General features: G+C 38.2%; 1 protein-coding gene across 4 annotated transcripts in view; it reads right to left on the bottom strand.

Annotated features, from left to right (window-relative positions):
• LOC145983119 (uncharacterized) overlaps positions 1–22656 on the bottom strand; it is a 67893-nt gene that overhangs the window by 28555 nt on the left and 16682 nt on the right. For all 4 annotated transcript variants that reach the window (XM_083116398.1, XM_083116400.1, XM_083116399.1 and 1 more), the window contains exons 2-6: positions 17947–18094; positions 15201–15285; positions 9252–9546; positions 4986–5360; positions 49–246 (exon numbers count right to left, since the gene is read on the bottom strand). In XM_083116398.1, coding sequence (XP_082972524.1) covers positions 49–246; positions 4986–5360; positions 9252–9546; positions 15201–15285; positions 17947–18042 — 1049 coding nt within the window. In that variant the 5' untranslated portion in view covers positions 18043–18094. The remainder of the gene's footprint in view (positions 1–48; positions 247–4985; positions 5361–9251; positions 9547–15200; positions 15286–17946; positions 18095–22656) is intronic.

Below are 22656 nucleotides of genomic sequence, written 5' to 3'. Positions count from 1 at the left end.
CTTCATTCTATAAAACTAATAAAAAAATTTAAAACTAGGAAGACTCACATTTTATTACACTTCTCACAGGCAAACTGTTCTCTTGTAGGACCATGGTGTATTTTCTTATGTTTGTATAGACCTTGAGCTGAATAAAATCCTTTGCTGCAAATATCACACATGAAAGGTGTTGAAGATGAATGGTTGGCCAGTTTATGCCTATTCAGCTCATCCGTTTCTAGACATAACTTTCCACACGTATCACACCTATTTATAAAAGTACGAGAAAGACATACATACAAGACAAGTACATCTACGCGATTCAAAAAGTATACAATACAGCATGAAAACATAATCAACACTCAGACATTTTTAAACCTGAAGGATTAATGCTACAGCAACAATCTGTTGAACAAGATCAATCCCATTTTATTTCATGGTCACCCTGCTCTTACAACTGGTCCCTTACCACCAGATTTCACATGGAATGTGAAAAATTTTGAATCCTCTCCACACGGGCCAATCATCAAAATTTCTTGATTTAATTCTAATATTGAGAGATAAATGCAGATCAAGTAGTTCTTTGTTGCAAAACCTTCCTTAATTGCCTGTTTGATCATCTCCTTTTAGGTCAAAATATTTTTCTAACAATTATATTATTAAAAATTCTGAATATGTGTTACTCATTCAGTGTAAGGGACCAATGTATGTATATGTGGTGTGTGTGTGTCAGGCCCATACCCAAGGGGGGGCAGGGGACTATGCTCCCCCCCCTCGAGCCATGAAAAATTTTAATATGAACATATAAAAACCTACAAACAATACGTTGATGGTTTTTCAAATTTTGCATTAATTTCGATTTTGTCCTTGCGCAAATGAATAGGTTGTTTCTGGACAGAGACAGGCTGTAGAAGTCTGCAGTCTGCAATATTGGGCTATTTTAGTTCTATAACCGTTAATGCAAGGCTATCAGACGTTTTGATTTAGTCGGGACAGTCCATTCCTTCCATGTCCCAACTTTTTTGTCTCTGCTCGGAAACTGCTTGCTATAAGGGAAGAAAGACTCTTGTGCCACTACAGACATTGTACTGGTTATGTAGAACTTTCTGTAGAATACTGTGTACATTATTAAAATTGTCTGAACTTCTTATGATTCAAAAACAGTTGTTTGACACTCGACAAATGGGAACCCCTTGATTGTTGAATTGTTTCTTCTATTACAGTGTCACTAATGTTTCACCTAATTAGAATAGAGGGGAATTTTCTATATTCTTTACATTATGGGAGAAAGGTTTCTTCAATGACTGCAATACAAAACCAACCATATAAGGGGCATTTAGCTCTCCACCCGCACCGCAAGATCTCTGATCCCTTTTTGCCACAACTGAGCAGAAGGATAAAAAACTTTGTTTTCTTTCTCCAACATCAGGGGTTGTCTGCAACTGATGTCAATTCTGCCACTCAATGGCTTAGGGTTAATTAATATTATGTAAATAGGAATATTCACTTCACAGCAGAATCGTTGCTAGATTTTTGGGGCAAGAAATTGCCTGAAGCACTCTTAACATATATTGTTATTTGTCCAAAACACTCAAGAAATTTAAGTACATTATTATTTATGAAATTCTGTCGATCTGAATTTGTTCTACTGCAACTTTTCTTATCTTCTACTTGAAATTGGCTTGAACATAAATACACAGTGGTGTGACCATACAACAGACAACTTTCACAGTGTGAAGAGAACATCAAGGCGAAAAAATTTGATCCTGCGAGCCGTTGAAAATGGCATTCTCTATCCCACATGTGTATATCCCTATTTAATAGCTTCTTGATTGCCACTGGCATTTATTTTTACCGTCGAATAAGCTCCTGAAAGCGAAAACACACCATAGAGACAATATTATACCAGCAGACACACTGCCAGGGTGAAGTCACTTAGCCGTTCCCTTCAGATAATTTATTTACAAGGTTTGCACTGACTCCAAAGTCCTTCAAAACTGGAGGAGTCAGGAAAACAAGGCTAGGGCTGAGGTTATTGGAAACAAATTATTTTTTTGAAAAAGCTTTCAAAACCTGGAAAAGTCAGGGGAATTAAATGATTTTTGCTTGGCAGAATTTGTAACCAGAATCACGTTTTGTTTTATCTTCCCAACAATCTTCCTTTTTGGGTAATATTGCTTATAAAAAGGTTCTTTCATTTATTTTCAAAAATGTTCAACAAACGTGATTCATTTGATTAACTTACAAAGTTGAAGTGTAACTCTTATTTTTTAGCATGTTAAATCATTAAACAGTTATGTAAAATACCTATCAACCCCAAACACATATGTTGCTTTTAGTAGGCTATTTGAATTGTTTGTATTATGCATACATGTAGTCTAACCGTATCATACAATTTTTCTTTTCGCTCTCTGACAGAAACAAATGTCAGGGTCAGCTGCAAATATTTGTATACATATAGGTTAAAAAATGCTGTTTTCTAACCACCCTCTCCCATACACTCCCCCCCGCCCCCCACAGTGTATAATAGAGAAAATTTATGAAAATTTGCCTATGGGTCTGCCCCCCTCAAAAAATCCTGTGTAAGGGCCTGATGTGTGTGTGTGTGTGTTTTTCTCTCTCTTCCCCCTCTCTCTCACACACACAGATATACAGGCAGGCAAAATTACTGCTTTAAATAGCTTAGCCTTTACAGGTAAGATTCTTGGATTAGCATGTTTAGAAATGAGTGGTTCACAGGAAAGGCTAATGCTTTCAGGATTGTTTACACTAGGTGCAACCTGGTGACCAACAAATATAATTGTCCTATACCGGACAACATGTATTTGGCAATCATAAGTGGCACTTAGGTGCCCAGTCAATCATGATGACCAGTAAATATACAGGTTTAAATGGGAGTTAGAATACTGACAGTTATGACTATGCACAGTAAGGCTAATCGGGACTGGACCTACAGTTTAAAGTGGGATCCAAACCACCATGTCTCTCTACCGGGTATCGAACCTGGAACCTCTTGATTACAAGGCAATGATGTAACCACTGTGCCATTGGGGAGGCAAAACTCCTGCACAAGTAAGCATTAGTACTGACAATATTTTTGTTGTACTGTTGTCACATACAAAATTTAGAAGGAATATAGCTGTAGCAAGATTTTCACTACAAGAACTTTACAGAAACGCTATAGATACAATTTTAAGAATGTTGCTAGCTACAGTAGTGGCTACTTCCAACCACTGGGTGTTGTAACGCTGCAATGTTCTATCCTATCAATTGTGAATGGTGGTGAAGCACAGACTTCCTATGTCATCTAAACAGCAATCTATAGAAGTGGTTATTGCTATTAAAAAAAAAAAAATAAAAAAAAAAATAAACAATGGCAAGAGTTACAAGCAGCTGCAACACTAAACTAGTTGAATTTTTATGCAATACAATACAATAACAATACAAATATATTTTTTTAAAAAAGTATGGTAATGATGTAGAAAAGTAATACATGTAAAGAATAATGGACACTTCTGAAATGTAGTGGTATAGATAGAACCAGTGGTCGGAAGTAGCGTGCTACTTGTTGCGTCGCTACTGTAGCTAGCTACAAAATTTGTAGCTGCAGATGTAGCGACGCAACATTTTGAAAATTGTAGTTGTAGCGATAGAAAAGCTACAAAATTCCTGTACTTGAAGCAAAAATTTTTCTCGGCATTTTGAGGTAAATTTTGAATGTCGCAATAGCACCAAAAAAAATCGACAATAACACTTACTTTTGCAGGTGGTTCATAAAAACAGTCTATTACGCGTACATAGAAATATGGATGATCTAGATTATAAATATATTGATACTGCAGATTATAATAGATATCTGCATAATGTATTTCATGAGTATGTGAATAATTATAATATCCAAATAACTAACTGACACACATGAATACATTCCTGGTACAGCTACGTTCTTTTTAGCTGCATTTTGGGGAGAAACGCCTTGTTTGTGCCAGCCCCAGAACAAATACTGTGAAAGAGACAGCAAAATATCAATAATTACTATGTAAAACACAACTTGCAGTTCAAAAACGTGTATATTTTTTAATATGCTGACAAAGCAATAGTGCCAGCAATCAATGGCTCAGTACGTTAACAGCAATGATCACTGTCAGTATATAGGATCTCACCATAAAGAAATTATTGTTATGAGAATAATAGACATACACTTTCTGGAATTACAATTATTTCCATGATAATCTTTGTTCTCAAATTTCAAGATTATGTTTAAATCACTTGGGTATACACGTCAGTTTCTTCAATATATTTTATCATAGTGTAAAAAGTATGTACAACTTACTGACTTTCCTGCAGAATCGACAATTTTCTTTAGTAAATGTACATTGCTATCAAATTTATGTATTTTTCCTACTATTGCATCAGTTTTCTGTAACTTTTACTAATTATGGCAATGAGGATGAATGGTTTTATTTAGTTATTCTCTCAGGTTTGTAGCTAGAGAGGAGCAGGGGGTCCAGTCGCCCCCTCCCCTGAGAGCCTGCTTTGCACCCGCTGTGAAAAATATGGAACACATTGCTACCTGGAATTCTCACTTGATTTTGTGATTTATTATGGTATATGGGATTCTGTATAATGTCGTATCAGAATATGGGGGGGGGGGGGGTGGAGGGATTCCCTTCCAGATTCAGACTTCGGGAAATGATTTCGCAATTTTCAGTATCTAGAGCAGTTGTAACATTTTGAGTAGTCTTGTATTAAAAGTGTCTAATGTGTTCGGATGTTTTTCGTGGATGTGTTGCTATGAACTTGGAACTGCTTAAATTTTTGTTTCCCAAGTCTACCTTTTGGTAATAAACTTATATTATTGTGATACTTACTTCTTATGACCAATTGACCCTAAGTCTTTAAATATACAGTAGTATACCAGCCACAAAACTTATTTCAAAACAGCAGATAATATTATTTGGTATATTGCACTGACACTTTTTTTTTTATTAAATTTTCTTCCTTACCTGAAATTTCTTGCTCTAATATGTCTGTAGAAGTGACGTGTATAAACACCGTAAGTTTCCTTTATTACACCACAAATTGGACACTGATACACTTCTTCCTTGTCATATTTTTCCGCATAGTGTATATGAAACTCTTCTAGTGAAAATATCCGACTACAATTTACACATTTTGTTCTCCACTGACTCATCAAAACATTCTTGATTTTTGGACTCTGATTCTCATTCCGAACTGGTATTTCTGCATTTTCAGATTTCACTATATCATCTTCAATGTTTGGTTTCCTGCTTTCTACATTGGCTGAAGATGAGTGCTTGTCCAGTTTATGCCTATTCAGCCCATCCTTCTTAAGAAATGATTTTCCACACACATCACACCTATTAACGAAAGTATGAGAAAGCTATTTATAAAACAATACAATTACATCTGTGTAAAGCATCCAACAAATACCGGTTGTTTCATAAATAATTGAGTGGTTACAAAAATTTATTACAAGTAAACTATTGAACTTACGTTAATGAAACCAGTCCAGATCCATCGAGGAATGAAAACAGTTTGTGCGTGTATGTTTTGTGAAGCTGAGAGTTCACATCCCTGCTGCTAGGTGGCACTCAAATCAGCCACATCGCTCACAGTGTTTTGTACATTGTTTTGGTCCCCAAGATCACCGGACCTTACACCGTGTGTCTTCTTTTTGTGGAGTTTCATCAAAGACAGAGCATTCGTCTCACAGATGCCGCATGATTATCACAGCTCTAAAGGAGCATATCATCACAGCAATACACATTATCAACAGGCCCATGTTCATGCGAGTGTGGCAAGAAGTACACTATCATGTTCATGTGTGCCACATTGAACGTTTGTAGGTGTAAAAAAAACTGTTTGAGTTTCTAGTTCATTCTGTATTGGTTTCATTAACGTAAGTTTGATACTTTACTTCCAACAAATCTTTTGTAACCCTTCAAGTATTTATGAAACACCCGGTATAATTATTCTATACTGGTCAACATGCACTTGGCAATTATAAGCGGCACCTACGTGGCCAGTTAATCATCAGAGAATTATAGATTTTTCTCCTAAAAGCTAAGTCATAAAACTCTTGCTTCATAGTTTTATGAAACCTGTCACAAATACCGTTAGTTATACACAGGTTTATAAGGCAGTTAGCACACTGACAGTTAAAAGTTGAGTGACCAATCTGTAATAAATATATATATATATATATATATATATATATATATATATATATATATATATATATATATATATATATATATGTATGTATGTATGTATGTATGTATATATGTATGTATGTATCTCTCTCTCTCTCTCTCTCTCCCTCTCCCTCTCTCTTAAAATATATAGAAAAAGAGAAACAAAAGAAAGAGAGAGAGAGAAAGATAGGAGAAGAGAGAGAGAGGGGGGAGAGAGAGAATCCTTTCCTCTCCTCTCAGCCTCTCAACTCTTCTATCTCTTTTTTCATGTACTCTGATGTATTGCTTACTTGGAGGTTTTTGTTGAAAAAATTAGAAAGAACGTCTACACAGAATCATTTATAATTGAATAAAACAATCCATTTGTGACATAACCAGTTAAGAATACAGTAAACAAGAATTAAAAAAAGAACTACGAGGAAATTGTAAAGTGCTTGCATGTGTTCATATTCACTGTGCAGGTACAGTAGCTAAAACACAAAAATATTACGATTCTTTAAAAAAACAGGATTTCTTGTAATATTACTTGGGAAGTCCTTCGATTCACCCTTTATACTTTCTTCCACATCATTGCACATCATGTGGTCTTCCTCGGTGCTTTCCCATTTCAAGTCAATAAAGGGTTCGTGGGCCGATACATTCTGACCTGCCAACCCTCAATTAACAAGTTTCCTTCTTTGCCTTTCACTATCTTCATATTTGTCCTTGATTAATGAACCATTTCTTTGCAACTGAACTTGTGTCTCTTTCTTCACATCATCAATGCTCTTATTCAACATGAAGACTTCTTCATCAAAGCTCGAAGTCAATATATCATATCTTTTGTCTGCCAGTTCTGCTGGGTCTACACACTCTGCTCTATATTGGGTCCGACATCTTCTTAACTCTTGTGAGTCATTCTTCAATTTGACTCTTTCTAGGATGAGATTAAATGATTGTTTGCTTTATTTTACTTCGCTTCTTGTGCCACTTTTAGCTAATTTGCAAGGATGGGGATGAGTGATGATATGATGAAATTGATGAATGGACACTCACAAACTTCCATGCCCAGGCTGGGATTCGAATCTGGGACCCCTGGCATCGTAGCGCAATGTGCTAACTACTATGCCATGGATGAGAGTCATGATCATGACCATATTTTCTGAATCATCATTATCTTTTGCCGTTTCCTGCCTCTGGCTGGGTCGACATAGAAGTCAAGCCTCTCAACTTCTTTCTGGTCTTCCACACTCACAAAGAAAACCCATGCCCAGGCTGACACACTGACCTGGGACCGTTGGCATCATAGCACTCTACGCTAATCACTCTGTGCGGAGGTTGGCTGACATTTGGATTATCCATATACTGTAGACATATAGACATCTGTAGTTAAAATTACCTGGACATCTATCGACTGTATATATGGACATGTGCCATCCGATTTGGATATCCATCTTTTGCATATTCAGTTGTGTCAAACACTTGCCTACATACCTGTGTATTTAGATAACTCTCATCCAGTCCATATCTGGATTTCAGAACTATTCAAATGCTAATGAACTAAATTATGTGCAGAATTATTTTTTTTGTTGGAGGTAAGAGGGTCACGTCACTGAGAAAATTTGAATAATGGGCCTCTGTGTAGCCAAATGGTTAGTGCTCCCACCTTTGCTGCAAAAGGTCTCAACTTCGGTTTCCAGTGGCAGTCCCCAAATTTTGGTGTTGGCTCAGCATCGTGGGAACAATTTGGGAGATACTTGAGAAGCAGTAGCTAGTTCCGGTCTTGAATAGCCAAAAACAGCGACGATGGGATTCAATGCACTGACCATGCATGCATCACCCATTAACAAAACCACTCTGGCAGATTCAGGCTCTTAAGAGGTCTGTGGCACCATAGAGTTCTAGTAGCAATAATAACAATTATTATTATCATGGTTATGATTATTACACAATAATAACTATCATAAACAAATAAAAATATTCAAATTTTATTCCAAATGTATTATAATTATTAAAACCTTGGGGAAATGTTTCTCTACTTATGCATCATGTAAGTGAATAACCAGGGCAACTGTTTTCACATTTTACATAATCAATGTACTGAAATTCATAGTTATTCAATTATGTTATTAATTTTTTACACACACCATTCAAAGAAAAGCTTTAAAAGTTAGAGAGAAATTTTAGTCACAAGATTTATGTTGTGTGACATCACATACAACTATTTTTTGGAACAATGTATTATTTGGATACTTGGTAGAATTTGTAAACATAACATGGTTCCCATATTTTAATTTTTGAAGCAATGCTCATTATTATGTGGATATCTATAATCTGCTATATCAGGATATCTATCATCTGGATTATCCATATTGGTATTATCTCATAATTATTTGCTCTTTATGAAACTCCTGCACAAGTAAGCTTTAGTGTTGACATTTTTTTTGGCACTGTTGTCACTTACAAAATTTAGAAGGAATATAGCTGTAGCAAGATTTTCACTACAAGAACTTTATGGTAAAGCTACAGCTACAATTTTAAAAATGTTGCTAGCTACAGTAGCAGCTAATTCCAACAACCGGGTGCTGTACAAATGCTCTTAAGTTCAATTCTCTCGATCGTGAATGTTTTTTATGCACAGATTTTTTATGCCATCTAAACCACAATCTAGTGGTTAGTTCTCAAAAATTAAACAATAGCAAAAGTTACAAGCAGGAGCAACACTAAGCTAGTTGAATTTTTATGCAGAGTACATCCATATACTACTTCCTCAATACAAAAAGAATGTTTGGAAAAGTATGGTAACGATGTAGAGAAGTAATACATGTAAGGAATATTGGACACTTCTGGAATGTAGTGATATAGATAGAACCCAGAAATGTCTGGGACTACACAATTTGAGTGCAAGCAATAAACTTATATTATTGTGATATTTACTTCATGTGACCAATCAACCCTCAGTCTTTAAATATACAGTAGTATACCAGCCACAGAACATATTTTATAACAGCAGATATAACTATTCCCTTGGTATATTACACTGACTTTTTGTTATTATTATACTTTCTACTTTACCTGTAAGTTCTTGCTCTGTTGTGTTCATAGAAGTGCCGTGTATAAACATCATAAGTCTCTATTATCACATCACAAATTGTACACTGATAAACTTGTTCTTTGTCATATTTTTCCGAATAGTGTACATGAAACTCATGTCGTGAAAATATCTGACTGCAATTCACACATTTTGCTCTCCACTGATTCCTCAAACCATTCTTGATTTTTGGACTCAGATTCTCATTTCGAACTGGTATTTCTGCACTTCCAGATTTCACTATATCATCTTGAATTTTTGGTTTCTTGTCATCTACATCTGGGTGGAGAAAAAAATGTATTTATTTTTTTTCAAAATTAAATCCTACAAAGAGGACTTAATACTACAACTTAGCTCATATCGATGCCAATGTATTAGTATTAAAAAGTATACATCAAATTCAATGAAAGATATCTGTTTTACTTTTCTGGAGTCTGGATATTTTCAGGGTCTGCTAAAATGACACATGGGTCTTCAGCAGTCTCATTATCCTGTATGTTATGCAAAATGCATAACTTGATTTTAATTCATGATTGGGAAAAATACGGAGAAACTAGTACTCACTTTTATCCGCGAAGCTGTTTTTTCTTCTTTTTCGATTAATTTCAGTGGCCACTGCCACCATCCTCGTTGGAACTTGCTGCGCTGTTGCTTGGCGTGCGTCTTTTGTTCGTAGTTCTCTGGTTGCCGTTAGGTGCGCTGTGCGTCTTGGTACGTCGTCTGCTATTTCCGGGCGATAACTGCTGCAGTAGTGGAATCCAAGTATGGTGCGCTTGCCCGCTATCGATGTTTAGTTCGTGCGGGAAGTGCATTATGGCATGCGTTTCCTTGATTTTGGTGTCTATGAGCGTGTGGGCAGTGTGTTTGACTCGAACCTTTTGAATTTTATGGCTATTGTATTTGATATGTCTAGCAAGACCGGTAGTGGGTTGGGCTTTTTTCGCATCTGCTAGGTGCTGTTGGATTCTTTCATTGACAGATCTGATGGACCTGCCGATGTAATGAGCCTTGCACTCACACTCAGCATCATATACACCTGGGTTGTCAAGGGGGGAGAGGAAGTACCGTTTGTGCTTGTTTAGTTTGTCAGTTATTTTGGAGTTGGGTTTGTGCGCTACTTTGATGCCAAATGGGAGAAGGGCTTTGGCTATGCGGTTGGAAGTGGTGGGATGGTAGGGGAAGGCAAACCATTTATATTGGTCGCTGGGGGTTGGTTGTGGCTGGGTTGCTTGTGGATGGGTTGATTGTGGTAGGTTAGGGTGTCTGACCTGTATTTCCGCCTTACTGCACCAAGTGGAGAGTTGTGATTCAGTGTAGCCATGCTTCAGGGCTATTTCTGTGATGGTGGCTATCTCCTCTCGTAGATCCTCTTCTTTGCCACAGTAGGAGAAGGCTCTTCGATAAAAGTTTAGCCACACATTGGCTTTTTGCTTAGGGGGATGGCTAGAGAGAGCATGTATGTACTGGTTGCCTGCATCCGGTTTTCTGTAGACGGTGGTTGTGAATTTGTTAAGTGCACGGCTGATGGTGATGTCCAGGAAGTTGATTTTACCAAGTTTTTCATGCTCTACGGTGAAGTTGAGCCTGGGGTGGATGCTATTTAGTTTGTTCACTAGGAGGTTGAGTTCTTCTGCCTTTTTATATACAACTATTGTGTCGTCCGCGTACCTTCCATATCGGATGTGTTGTAGTTCTGGAGTGTGGAGTATCTCTTTTTCAGCCAGGTGCATGACGATGTTGGCTAAAGGAGCTGATAGCGGGTTGCCCATCGCAAGGCCCTCGGATTGGTTGTAGAATTTATCTTCAAACTGAAAGTAATTGTGTTTTAGACAAACTTCCAATAGTCTGGTTATCTCCTGAACCTCTAGGGCCGGGATTCTGTTAGTTGTCAGCCATCTTTCCACCGAACGCAGTGCTAGGTCTATGGGAATTGAACTGTACATGTCTACTATATCAATGCTGGCTAGTTTTGCACTGTCAGCTTGCACTATTGAAGTTACCAGATTTTTAGCATCGGCACTGTTGCGGAACACGTATGTAAGTTTGTGGTTGAAAAGAGATATTTTGTTTTTTAGCCAGTTTGTTAGGTGAACTGTGGGGTAATTGAAGCCAGCTATTATAAGTCGCATGGGGATTCCAGGTTTATGAGTTTTAGGAATGCCATAGGCAATGGCAGGTGAAGGGTGGGGATTTTAAATTTTGTGTAAACATTGCGTAGAAAAGGTAAGTCTCTTAATTAAATAGAATTCTGACGTTCTCTTATGTAATCCTTCAAATACAGCTAAACTCTGGTATATTTATGTTCATTGAAATGAATACTTATTTATTAGTACAGTATTTTGGACACCACTTTTGATTCTTACAATATTCAAGAATTGGTTCATAATAGTATCAGCCTAACATTACATAATATATTGGTTCTTGGTATAAGATATTACGTCAGTCTCCATTGGTGAATGGTTTGGCTAACATGCTGCAAACTTAACAGTCCTAGGCTTGAATCCTCGTTAGGCATAGGTGTTGCAATGTACGTGCCCCATATACAAAGAACGTACAGATAATAAGTTCTGTTTGCAATTTATGCCGCAGCTGTACTGCAATCGCAAGAGTATGCATGTGCGCCAAGTAGTTGGACCCATTGGACATCAGTGTTAGAGAAAACAGAAGTACACACACATCGTAGTGGGTTGTGATAATGTTCACGAAAATCGAAACATGTGCCGCGTGTGAAGTTTGCTCAGTCACATGGTTATTGAATGCACGGAATGTGCCAGCAGCTGAAATTCACCATCAAATTGGTGAAGTGTATGGTGAACAGATCATGTGTGCCTCAAGAGTACAGAGATGGGTGCGACAGTATAATGAAGGACAGACGATACAACAAGTGGTGAAGGACACTGTAACCACAGACTTTTATATGGCACTGGGAACTGACACCATTACTTGTACCATGTGGGGGTACTGGGATTCCATGGGAGAGCTGTGACACATAAGGCAATGAATACTACCTGGAAATCAGCAAGTCGATTACAGTGGTGCAAAGAAATGTCGTACGTGGTCCCTAGAACATGGAAATACATCATTTGGAGTGACAAATCACGCTACATGTTGTGATCTGATGGACATGTGTTGATGTGGTAGTGAATGGTTCTTACCAGAGTGCATTGTCCCCACCGTGAAATTCAGCAGGGGTGGAATCTTGGTATGGGACTGTATCTCATGGTAAGAGTTGGTCCCCTGATTTTGTTGCCTGAAACTCTGAATGCCAAAGCCTATCTTGCAATATTAGACAACTCTGTTGCCCACCTTGTAGCAACAGTTTGGGCAGTGCCATAACTGAGTGGTTTGATGACATGGGAGTGAATGAACTCGAATGGCCACCTCAGAGCCCTGATCTGAACTCCACTGAATATCTGTGGGATGATTTAGGAAACTGGTTGTGATCCAGGCCATTTACCGCAATCTGGTGGGAAAAGGGTAGAGGCTGTGGTAATGGCGAATGGCACACACACCCCATACTGACGCCAAGCCAGCTCCAGATAAGCACATTCATATGAGTGTCCGGTCATTATTGGCAATATAGTGTATACTGAGGGAAATTTGTTTTTAAGTTGAAAAACAGTTCCTAAACTAAGCATATATTCATCTAATTGCTTTTGCAGTTTTTGGAAATTTACTTTTTAAAAGAGCTGGTTGATTGAGCTGGTGTTTTTAAAAGTCCACTTTATGCACATTAAGGCTAATCGGGACTAGAACTACAGTTTACTGTGCCTCCAACGGGTATTGAACCTGGGACCCCTTGATTACAAGGTGGCGAAGCTACCACTGTGCCATCGAGGAAGCCCCACTTTTTAAAAGAAACTAAGTTTATTTGTCCTTCTCCGTAGCCGAGCGGGTTAAGGCATTCACTCGTCTTGAGATTGTTCGCTGCGGGACGGCGTAGGTTCAAATCCGGCTCTGGTCGGAATTTATTCGGCCTACGTATAGGGCCGGTCGCAACCCACCATCGTGAGGAAATTGGGGAGCTCCGAATGAGTGAGCGTAATCCGGTCACGGAGACCTACTATAACGGCTGGGGATACGTCGGGCCGACCCCCCGATTATTCCAATACTGGTTGAAGATCTCCACGCTTAGAGGTGACGAAGGAAAGAGTGGGAGGGAGACCGGCAGTCGGTAGGTATGCCTAGGCCCTTCATGGGCTGTTGCGCAATGGATTATTATTATTATTATAAGTTATTTTTACACTTGCTTATTCTAGTTAACTCATACAACATGTTTCATGCATGAATTTCAAGTGAGGTTTTATTTTTGAACTGATCATCATAAAAAATTAACATTTGTGTAAATTAAAATATAATTAACCTCACACAAGTTTAAAGACAAAAATATTGAAGAAATAAAATTCAAAGCAAAGTCTCATGTTTCAGTTTTTGTTTTAAGTCCATTTTATACATAAAAAGGCAAATTGGGAATGGACGTACAGTTTCAAGTAGGATCCACTGGGTATAATACCTGGGACACTCCTATATTCGAAAATGAAGATTAACATATTTAGTAAAGCATAATTTTGTTACTAAGTAATAAAGTCCAGTTTTTGGCATGTGCTTACTTTGCTCTCTAGCTTTCACCACATCATGTGGCTTCCTCAGGAGATGGTCAAGACTAGTCGAGGTTTAAAACATGGGGAAGGTTGCCCTGTCACTCCTTCCCACTCCATCTCTGGCTGCAAGATTGTATTTTATCATTTTATCCTCTTTTTAGCCTTTTAACCTTTTTTAACTTGCCTTCCCCATGTTTTAAACCTCGACTAGTCTTGTCAATCTCCTGAGAAAGCCACATGATGTGGTGAAAGCTAGAGAGCAAAGTAAGCACATGCCAAAAACTGGACTTTATTATTTTGCAAAAGGATGGCATGTGGTCAGGGGTGTATCCATAAAGTAAATTTGGACTGGTCCAGCCAGGGGTGCCCATTACCCAAGGCCAATGGTATGCCCCCCCCCCCCCCCTCTATAATAGTATGAGGATAATTCTATCTCTCTCTCTTTTTTTTAAAATCGTAATTTCGAAACAGAATGTCTGTTGACAGTTTGAAATATTTGGCTCAACTCTTCATCTGAAATCCACTGAAGTCTCTGAAGCAGTTATGTGGCATCTCTTGGGTAAGAGCAGAGGCCAAATTGTGATGAGGGCTCTGAATTCTTTGAAAACTGTACAGTAAAACTAAAAACCTTTTCACAGAGTACAATTAAGAAAGTCCCCTTTTCACCTGCAGCTAGAAGATCATTTGCTTGGGTTGGTTCACTTGGACAGCTCCATTTAACTAAAGTCAGATTATGGTATACTACTAATCAGTGTGAAACTAAAAAAAAAACTTTTACTGGATGTTATTTTCAGAATACAGAAACCGTGCACACAGAGAAAATTTTCAATACCTGCCACATCAAGTGTCTCATTGGAAAGTATGCTGAATCTACCATAGATTTTTTTTTAAAATAGAAAGGAATTGGGGGGGGGGGTCCGGAGTCCCTGGACCCATTCCCTGGATACACCCTTGCATGTGGTGTAAGTTATGTTTTATAATTTTCTTAGTCACCAAGAAACTGCAGAGGGTCCATGGTGATTGTTGGAGATCGCATAGTCTTACACATTCTATAATATTAAATGCCATGGCAATTTTGGTGATACAAGTGCACTTCATTTTCAGTTTTAATAATCATCAACTCGCTTATTCTTTTAGGACAACGTTCAGTTGAAAAACACTCAGAAAAATAACAGTTACTAATTATTGGAAAAAGTAACCGATTCACGGTTACTAGTTTGAAAAGTTACTGTTACTTTAACTGCATTACAAGTAAATCATTATCTGATTCACCAACTGTTCCCCCTGCAAAAGAATCAAATTCCTCCTCTTTGAAGAATGAAATCTGTTCACCTGAGACATCTTCAGTTTTTACAGCAGCAACTAACTCTGCTGTTATATATTCTTTTATGTCAATATCAGTGAAACCATCTTTTTCCTAAAAAGATAAAAAATAAATTAATTATTAACATTCAGGTGTTACCAAAATACATGCTGTACAATATGCACCTCAATTGTATGGTGTAAGAACCATAGCGAACCGAGTGACATCTTGCAAAATTATGAGAAAAACAGGTCTAAGTTTTTGTTGTTAAGAAAATTTTCACTTTCATTTTCAGAGTATTAATAGACAAATTTACAAATGTTGCAGAATTTTTTTGTAAGAACTTTAGTGAGAAATACACAATATTTGCTCATCTAAAATAGTGTTTTGGAGATAATTCAGTATGGCATTTTCTGAAAGTCCAAAGAATTGAATTGAAAAACAATATTACTGTAATACTGGATAAAAAAAATATCAAAATGAAAAAAAAAATAGGAGCATTTATTGTACAACTGAGATGCAGAATAATTCAACTTAATAAGTATATTTGGGTGGACATCCATAGATTTGTCACTGGATTGTACATTTTCAAAAAATGGATGCTGAATTGGAACAAACTGAAGGGGAGTTCACCCTTCTTGGTCTCTGCGATATCATATATTTATGGATATTGTAAGGGCATGTACAGCTCAGCTGAGAGAACAAAAGTTAACCTTATTTACTTTATTTTCGGCAGACCGAAAGTAAAATTTTGACTTTCTACTAAAAGCTACTAAAAGTCAAAATTTTCCCAATGGGTGGGTAGTGTAAGGGCATGTATGACTCAGCTGAAAGAACCAAAGTTATCCTCACAAAGCCCATAGCCATCAGCAAGCTTTGCCAGATAAGGCATTCATTGCTTGCGAGGAAGTGGCTGCTAGTTCAGGATTGAAAAATCTGGCAATTCTGCAAGGAAAGAGGGAATCATCAAGGGGTTGCCACAGAGAGAATCATTTCAGGCAGTATGTTAGTCTTTCACATACATCGATAAGGTCAGGTGTGGAACATTTAGTGGGATGAGATTGACATTGGTGTAGGTTATCCCTTGCATAGCCGAAACATCTTCCACCTGCGGAGTGTTTGCTCCAATAGTAATGGTAGTAAGGTTGTAAATAAATGGTCTGTGAGACAAGGAGAATGTTGCAAGTCATTTAGTCCTTCAGATCTAATTGCATCCCCAAAGTTTAATAGTATATTACAGCTTGCTGTGTCACTTGGTCACAGTTATTTCTGTAGGATCATTTCCAAGTGACACATGTCACTTCACTCTGAAAGCTGACTAAAGCATGCACATTTTCAATATTATAAATTATTTCCATATCCCACATGTACAAGGTAACAAAAAAAGTTCTTGCCGTTCTAGAGCAGTGATAAACAAAGATCACTACAGCATCCAACACCTTTTGCCAACGTTCCTGCAGCTGCACAATTCCCTGGTGATAAAAATCGGCGGGCTTCGATGCAAAGAAGTCTGTGAGTGCATTCCGCAGGTCTCCTTCATTTGCGAAGGATCCCCCTAGGAGGTGCTTGTCGAGGGAATGAAACAGGTGGTAATCTGTTGGTGCAAGGTCCAGTGAATATAGTGGATGGCACAGTGTCTCCCAGCCAAGTTGCTGAAGGGTCTCCGGGTCCTCTTTGCCACATGTGGCTTAGCTTTGTCGTGCAGGAACAGCACACCCTTGCGATTCACCAATGCCGGCTCCTCTGCAGCAATGCACGGTGCACCCTTTGCAACTGCTGAAAGTAGAGGTAAGTAGTGATGGTCTGACCAGGTGGAAGGAGCTCGTAATGCACCACTTGCCGACAATCCCACCATACAGAGAGCATAACCTTTCGTGGGTGCAGAGGTGGCCTTGAGGTGTGATGAAGAGGGTCATGTGGAAACAAACAATGTCTGGTATGCTTGGGAGTATCATAAAGGATCCACTTTTCATCACCAGTGAGCAAGCGATCAAATATGAGTGTGTTCAGGTGCCGAGTGAGCAAGGACAAACAGGCTGTCACTCGTTGTTCCTTGTTGGCTGCCGACAATGTGTGGGGTACCCACTTGCTTAACTTGTATGACTTCCCTATCCCCTGTAGGTGCAGTCTGACTGTTTCAGCGGAAGCATGGAACCTTTCTGCAAGTTCATCACACGTTAGACCACTGTCCTAATCGATGGCTGCTTTCAGGGCCTCATCATCCAACACATGTGGTCGTCCACTGCAAGGTTCACCCGAAAGGCTCACATCTCCCGAACGGAATTTCTGGAACCAATGCCTGGCAGTGCGTTCATTCACGGCATTCTCTCCAAATTCCTGTCAAATGTGGCGACTTGATGCGGCAGCTGACAGACCCACTTTAAAGTCATACAACAAACCCACGCGAACAAGCTGCTTCGATACCTCCATTTCTCTTCGACACTGGATGAGCTACGACTGCTATGTGTGCGCAACATGCCTGTATTACTGACAGTCGATAGTCAGACTAACTCCCGATTGCTTGGCAGGCATGTGCGTCATTTCGTTTCCTCTCTGTGAGCGCATGATTAATGGGACGTCAAAAACGGCAAGAACATTTTTGGTTACCTTGTACATCATATGAAAAATGGAACTTCAATCCATTCAACACATACATAGTTATCAAATGCAGTAGTGACTCCAGAAAATTTCCAAGAACTGACAAACAACTCTAAAATATATTTATATGGCCTATAGGCCATAGTTAACAAGATAACATAATGCAATTCGTCTTACCTTATATTCTTCTTCAGTGAATTCTCTAGTCTGCAGAAAGATGGAATTATCAACTTGGTTCTGACCATCCTTTATATTAGACAGTGACATGTCCATGTTTTGTGGAATTAAGATTGTTTGAAGATAACTGTCAACATTTTGTCTCTATCTGAAAATAGGAATTGCTTTTGAATTCTATTGTACATGTTTATAAATTAACAGGGAGATACTGAGATAAAGAATGCTGTATCAATGTCAATGTTTTAAAAGTTTTTGATTCTTTTGTATTAAAAAGTTGCAACCAAGTTTGTATTAGATTCTTTAAAGTTAAAAAATAGGTTACGAAGTATAAATTGTGCTATTTTAATTTTTGCAATACAAGTTACATCTATCTAAGCTATATTTTGTTGTGGGTATGCAGTGTTTCCAACCTTCTTCTCCAAAAAATACCTACTATCGTGTTTGTTACGTGTGAAAATTTTAAATTATGCACAGGTAGCTGACGGATAGCCCCACGAACCATTTCCGATAACGTTAGATTAGGTTTGGTTCAGTTAGGCAAGGATAGTGGAAAACAAGGGGTTGGAAACACTGACAGGGGCTTACGTCATCAAACGTACGTAGCATACAGTTCACGTAGCGAAAGCAATGGCAATTGTGCGTCTGTGAGTTATTTCTCTTGAAAAATACATGATTTCCCGGTCAAATATATTCCATGATGAAAGAAAATACCTCGACGAATGTTGGAAAGCTTGCAGAAACTCATTTCCGTAAGTAGTTTGTGTAAAAATGAAGAAATGTGTCTCCAATATACCGAACTTTTACCGATAAGGTTAGGTTAGGCAAGGATAGTTAAAAAAAAAAAGGGGGTTGGAAACACTGACAGGGGGTTACGTCATCAAACGTATGCAGCATCCAGTTCAAGTAGCGAAAGCAATGGCACTTGTGCGTCGGTGAGATATTTCTCTTGGAAAATACACGATTTCTCTGTCAAATAGATTCTACGATGAAAGAAAATACCTGCACAAACGTTGGAAACCTTAGAGAAACTAATTTCCGTAAGTCGTTTCGGTAAGAATTGACAATATAGAGAAAATCTCCAATTTTGTTAATTTTCGGTATACTTACTAATTTTGGTCTCCTAATCACGAATCTGTTGTAAAAAACAGGGGTCACGTCTGGAAATTCTAAATTTTGATGAAACATTGATCGTTAGCCCCAAAAACCATTGACGTTAGCCTTAAAAACCTTCCACGGATAGTCCCACAAACCATTGACGTTAGGCCCAAAAACCATCCACGGGTAGCACCACGAACCATTCACACGAGGTTAGGTTAGGTTCCATTAGCACTCATTTCACCCCTAAATTCATCGAAAAAATAGGGTTCGTACTAGAATTGAACATCATAAATCATTTTCTTGTAAAACAAGGGCGTGGTTGGAAACAATGACAGGAGATTACATTTTCGTTCGTAAAACTACGCATATACACCTATATATAAAAAAAATTAAATCGGCTTCTTTTCAAGGTATAATTTAACAATACAGGGAATTTCTCCAATTTGTTTGAATTTTCGGTTACTTACTAATTTGGGTCTCCTAATCATGAATCTGCACTTAAAATTTGGCGCTTATTTGGGGGCAGGTGAATCCGGCCACTTTCTAACATGCCCTTAACAGGGAGTCTATAGATATAGGCGGGGCCGCGATAGCGGTTGGGGGCGGTAGGTCGATTACCCCAGGGGCGGAGCCCGGAACCGGCGGGAAATTCGGAAATCGAGGGTGTGGAAATAGGTAGTGATTGCTGCCACACCAGTTTTAAGCTATCTGATTGGTTGACGCGAGCTCGTTGCTCATTGGTGGACGCATGAATGACGTACTACCTTGAAATGAATCTTTGTGGAAGAGTAAATGAATCTTTGATCTTTACTTGCGTCTTTTGTTTGTTGTAAGAACTAAGAAACAACAAGTAAATATCTTTCTCCACGTTGTGTGGTGTAGAGAATATAATTTTACACCAAGAATTCACGATCCTTCAGGAACAAATAGCATAAAATACTTGCTGGAATTACAATATAAGTGAGTAATACTATTATTTTTTGTATTATATATACTTTTTTGTGTGTAAAGACCACTGGCTGCTATCTACGGGCTGCAGTTCATTTTCACTTTTTATGTGTGGGAATATTTGATTAATGTTATTAGACGTGATATATAATCATGGGGCGCATTGTAAGGATAAGCATGTGTGCAAGTTTTGAAATGATGGTTAATTATTGTTCATAATTTGTAGGAAGTGAATATGTAGTTTGCTGTTGCAGGCAGCTGGACGAGTGTTTCTGGGGAGGGGGAGAGGACTGATTTATTTGAGGGAAAACTATTTTTACGTGCCAATTTATGATGGGCTTTATTCCGCAAGATTTTTATATCTTGAAAATACATTGGCAGCATTTTTATTGTTCCACAGCTTTCGTTTATCTCTAGTCCGTCCAAGTTCCCTTTGTTTTTACATGGTTCGTTTCGATTTACGTCTTTCCCAAAAAAAGGATTGTTTCTCTGAACCTCCTGTAATCCAAGTTAGTAATATTAATAATTTCGGTACTACTTTACTATACCAGAGACACCTATCAATGATTTATTTCGCAATTTTTTAGATTGCTAACGTACTATTCTGCATTGCGGAACATTTATTTAGGTGAAATAATGGATTTCTAACGAAAATAATGTATATTTCTTACATGTGATAGCCCCACGAACCATCATGGGGATGAGGTATGCCTACTAGTTTAGGTTAGGCCAGTTAGGATAGGTTCCATTAGCACTCCTTTCGTTAAATTTAGCATATACGGACAACATGGGAATTACAAATTCCATAGCATCTTCCACACCCGGCAACATCTTCACGACGAATCCTCGACACGTCATCTTGTAGCAGCAGCAATAGCGCGTCGGAAATAGATTTTCGTAGTAAACCACATGCATTCGCATTAAAATGGATCAAAACTACATTCCCGAACATCAACAAAGCTACAGAAAATGATTTGTGTAAGTACTTTCTCCTGTAAATTTGAAGAAATCCGTCTCTGGTATAGTAAAGTGTTACCATAATTTCCAATATGTTGCACTGATTTATATCAAAATACACTTCCACGAGCAGATTTGTTTGGTAGGCATAGTTTGTTAGCACCTCTTTGCAAGGCATTCCTGCTCGTGCACAATACATTTCTCGAAACATAATTTATCTTTTAATTAATACGTTGTGCAACTCTTAACTGTGCTAATTAGTTTCTCCTAGCTTGGAACCTATTCCAACAATCATTTCCAGTTTTGTGAACACTTCCTAATGCTCCTATAAAACTTGCAATGCAAAAATCATGAAACATTCGGAACTGTTGCCTAGGACTTGCTGCGATTTGCAAACACCAATTTCATCTTCTACAAACCATAAATATTCTGTAATTGTTGACATTCGTACTTACCTACTCTGCATTGCGAAACATTGTTTATCAGGGATGTAGCTTTTTTTAACGAAAATAATTTCCATTTTCAAAATATCGAGTAATTAATCTTCCTTGTTTTTCCCCTTCCATAGGTATTTTTTGGTGAAAATGAGTGCTAATGCAACCTAACCTAACCTCGTAGGCATAACCACGGGCTGTCGTGAATTTTTGGGGCTACCCGTGGATGGTTGATGTTAGCCCCACGAACCATCACGAGGATGAGGTATGCCTACGAGGTTAGGTTAGGTTCCATTAGCACTGACGTTAGCCCAAAAAATTCACGATAGCCCCACGAACCATCACGGGGACGAGGTATGCCTACGAGGTGTTAAGTTAGGTTCCATTAGCACTCACATGCAAACATGAATTAACAGTGAAATAACTTGACCGATGAGAGAGAACACTTGTAAGACCTATCACAATTCTACAGAAACTCAATTACGTAAGTACTTTCTCATGTAAATTTGAAGAAATCCATTTCCCGGCTTCGAAAATTTGGTAACACTTTACTATACCTGAGACAGTTTTCTTCAAATTTACAGGAGAAACTACTTATGAAAATAATTTTCAGTAGCGTTGTTGATGTTCGGGAATGTAGTTTTGATCCATTTTAATGCGAATGCATGTGGTTTTCTACGTAAATCTATTTCCGACGCGCTATTGCTGCTGCCGTCATTTGCTTTCTGCAAGAGAGCACAAAGTTCCATGTGTTTGATGACGTAAACACCGTAGTCATTGTTTCAACCCACGCCGTCTTTTCGCTATAATATGATGTGCCTTTGTCCGTATATGCTAAATTGAATGAAGGGAGTGCTAATGGAACCTAACCCAACAGGCCTAACCTAACCTAGTAGGCATACCTTGTCCCCTTGATGGTTCGTGGGGCTATCGTGAATTTTTGGGCTAACGTCAATGGTTTTTGGGGCTAAACGTGGATGGTTTTTGGGGCTAACGTCAATGGTTTAATAATTACTCTTTATGTCGAAAATTGAACTTTTTTTGTGAAAAAATATCGTGAAGTGTTTTTAATTTTTTTTTTAATTTAGGTATTTTTCGGTGAACAAGGATACAACACTGCATGCACACTCCAAATCGATAAAACACTGGCACAACGTGCGATGAACAGGTAAGCTATCGCAATATTGTATGGAAATAAGGAAGAACAGTAAGTACTCGTAAATGTAAGAAATATGCATTATTTTCGTTAGAAATTCATTATTTCACCTAAATA

This window comes from Lepisma saccharinum, unplaced genomic scaffold (genome assembly GCF_977018435.1).
Source record: "Lepisma saccharinum unplaced genomic scaffold, izLepSacc3.1 HAP1_SCAFFOLD_662, whole genome shotgun sequence".
Lineage (NCBI taxonomy): Eukaryota > Metazoa > Arthropoda > Insecta > Zygentoma > Lepismatidae > Lepisma > Lepisma saccharinum.
The sequence above is the reverse complement of the archived record's forward strand: the minus strand, read 5'-3'. Positions and strand labels throughout refer to the sequence as shown.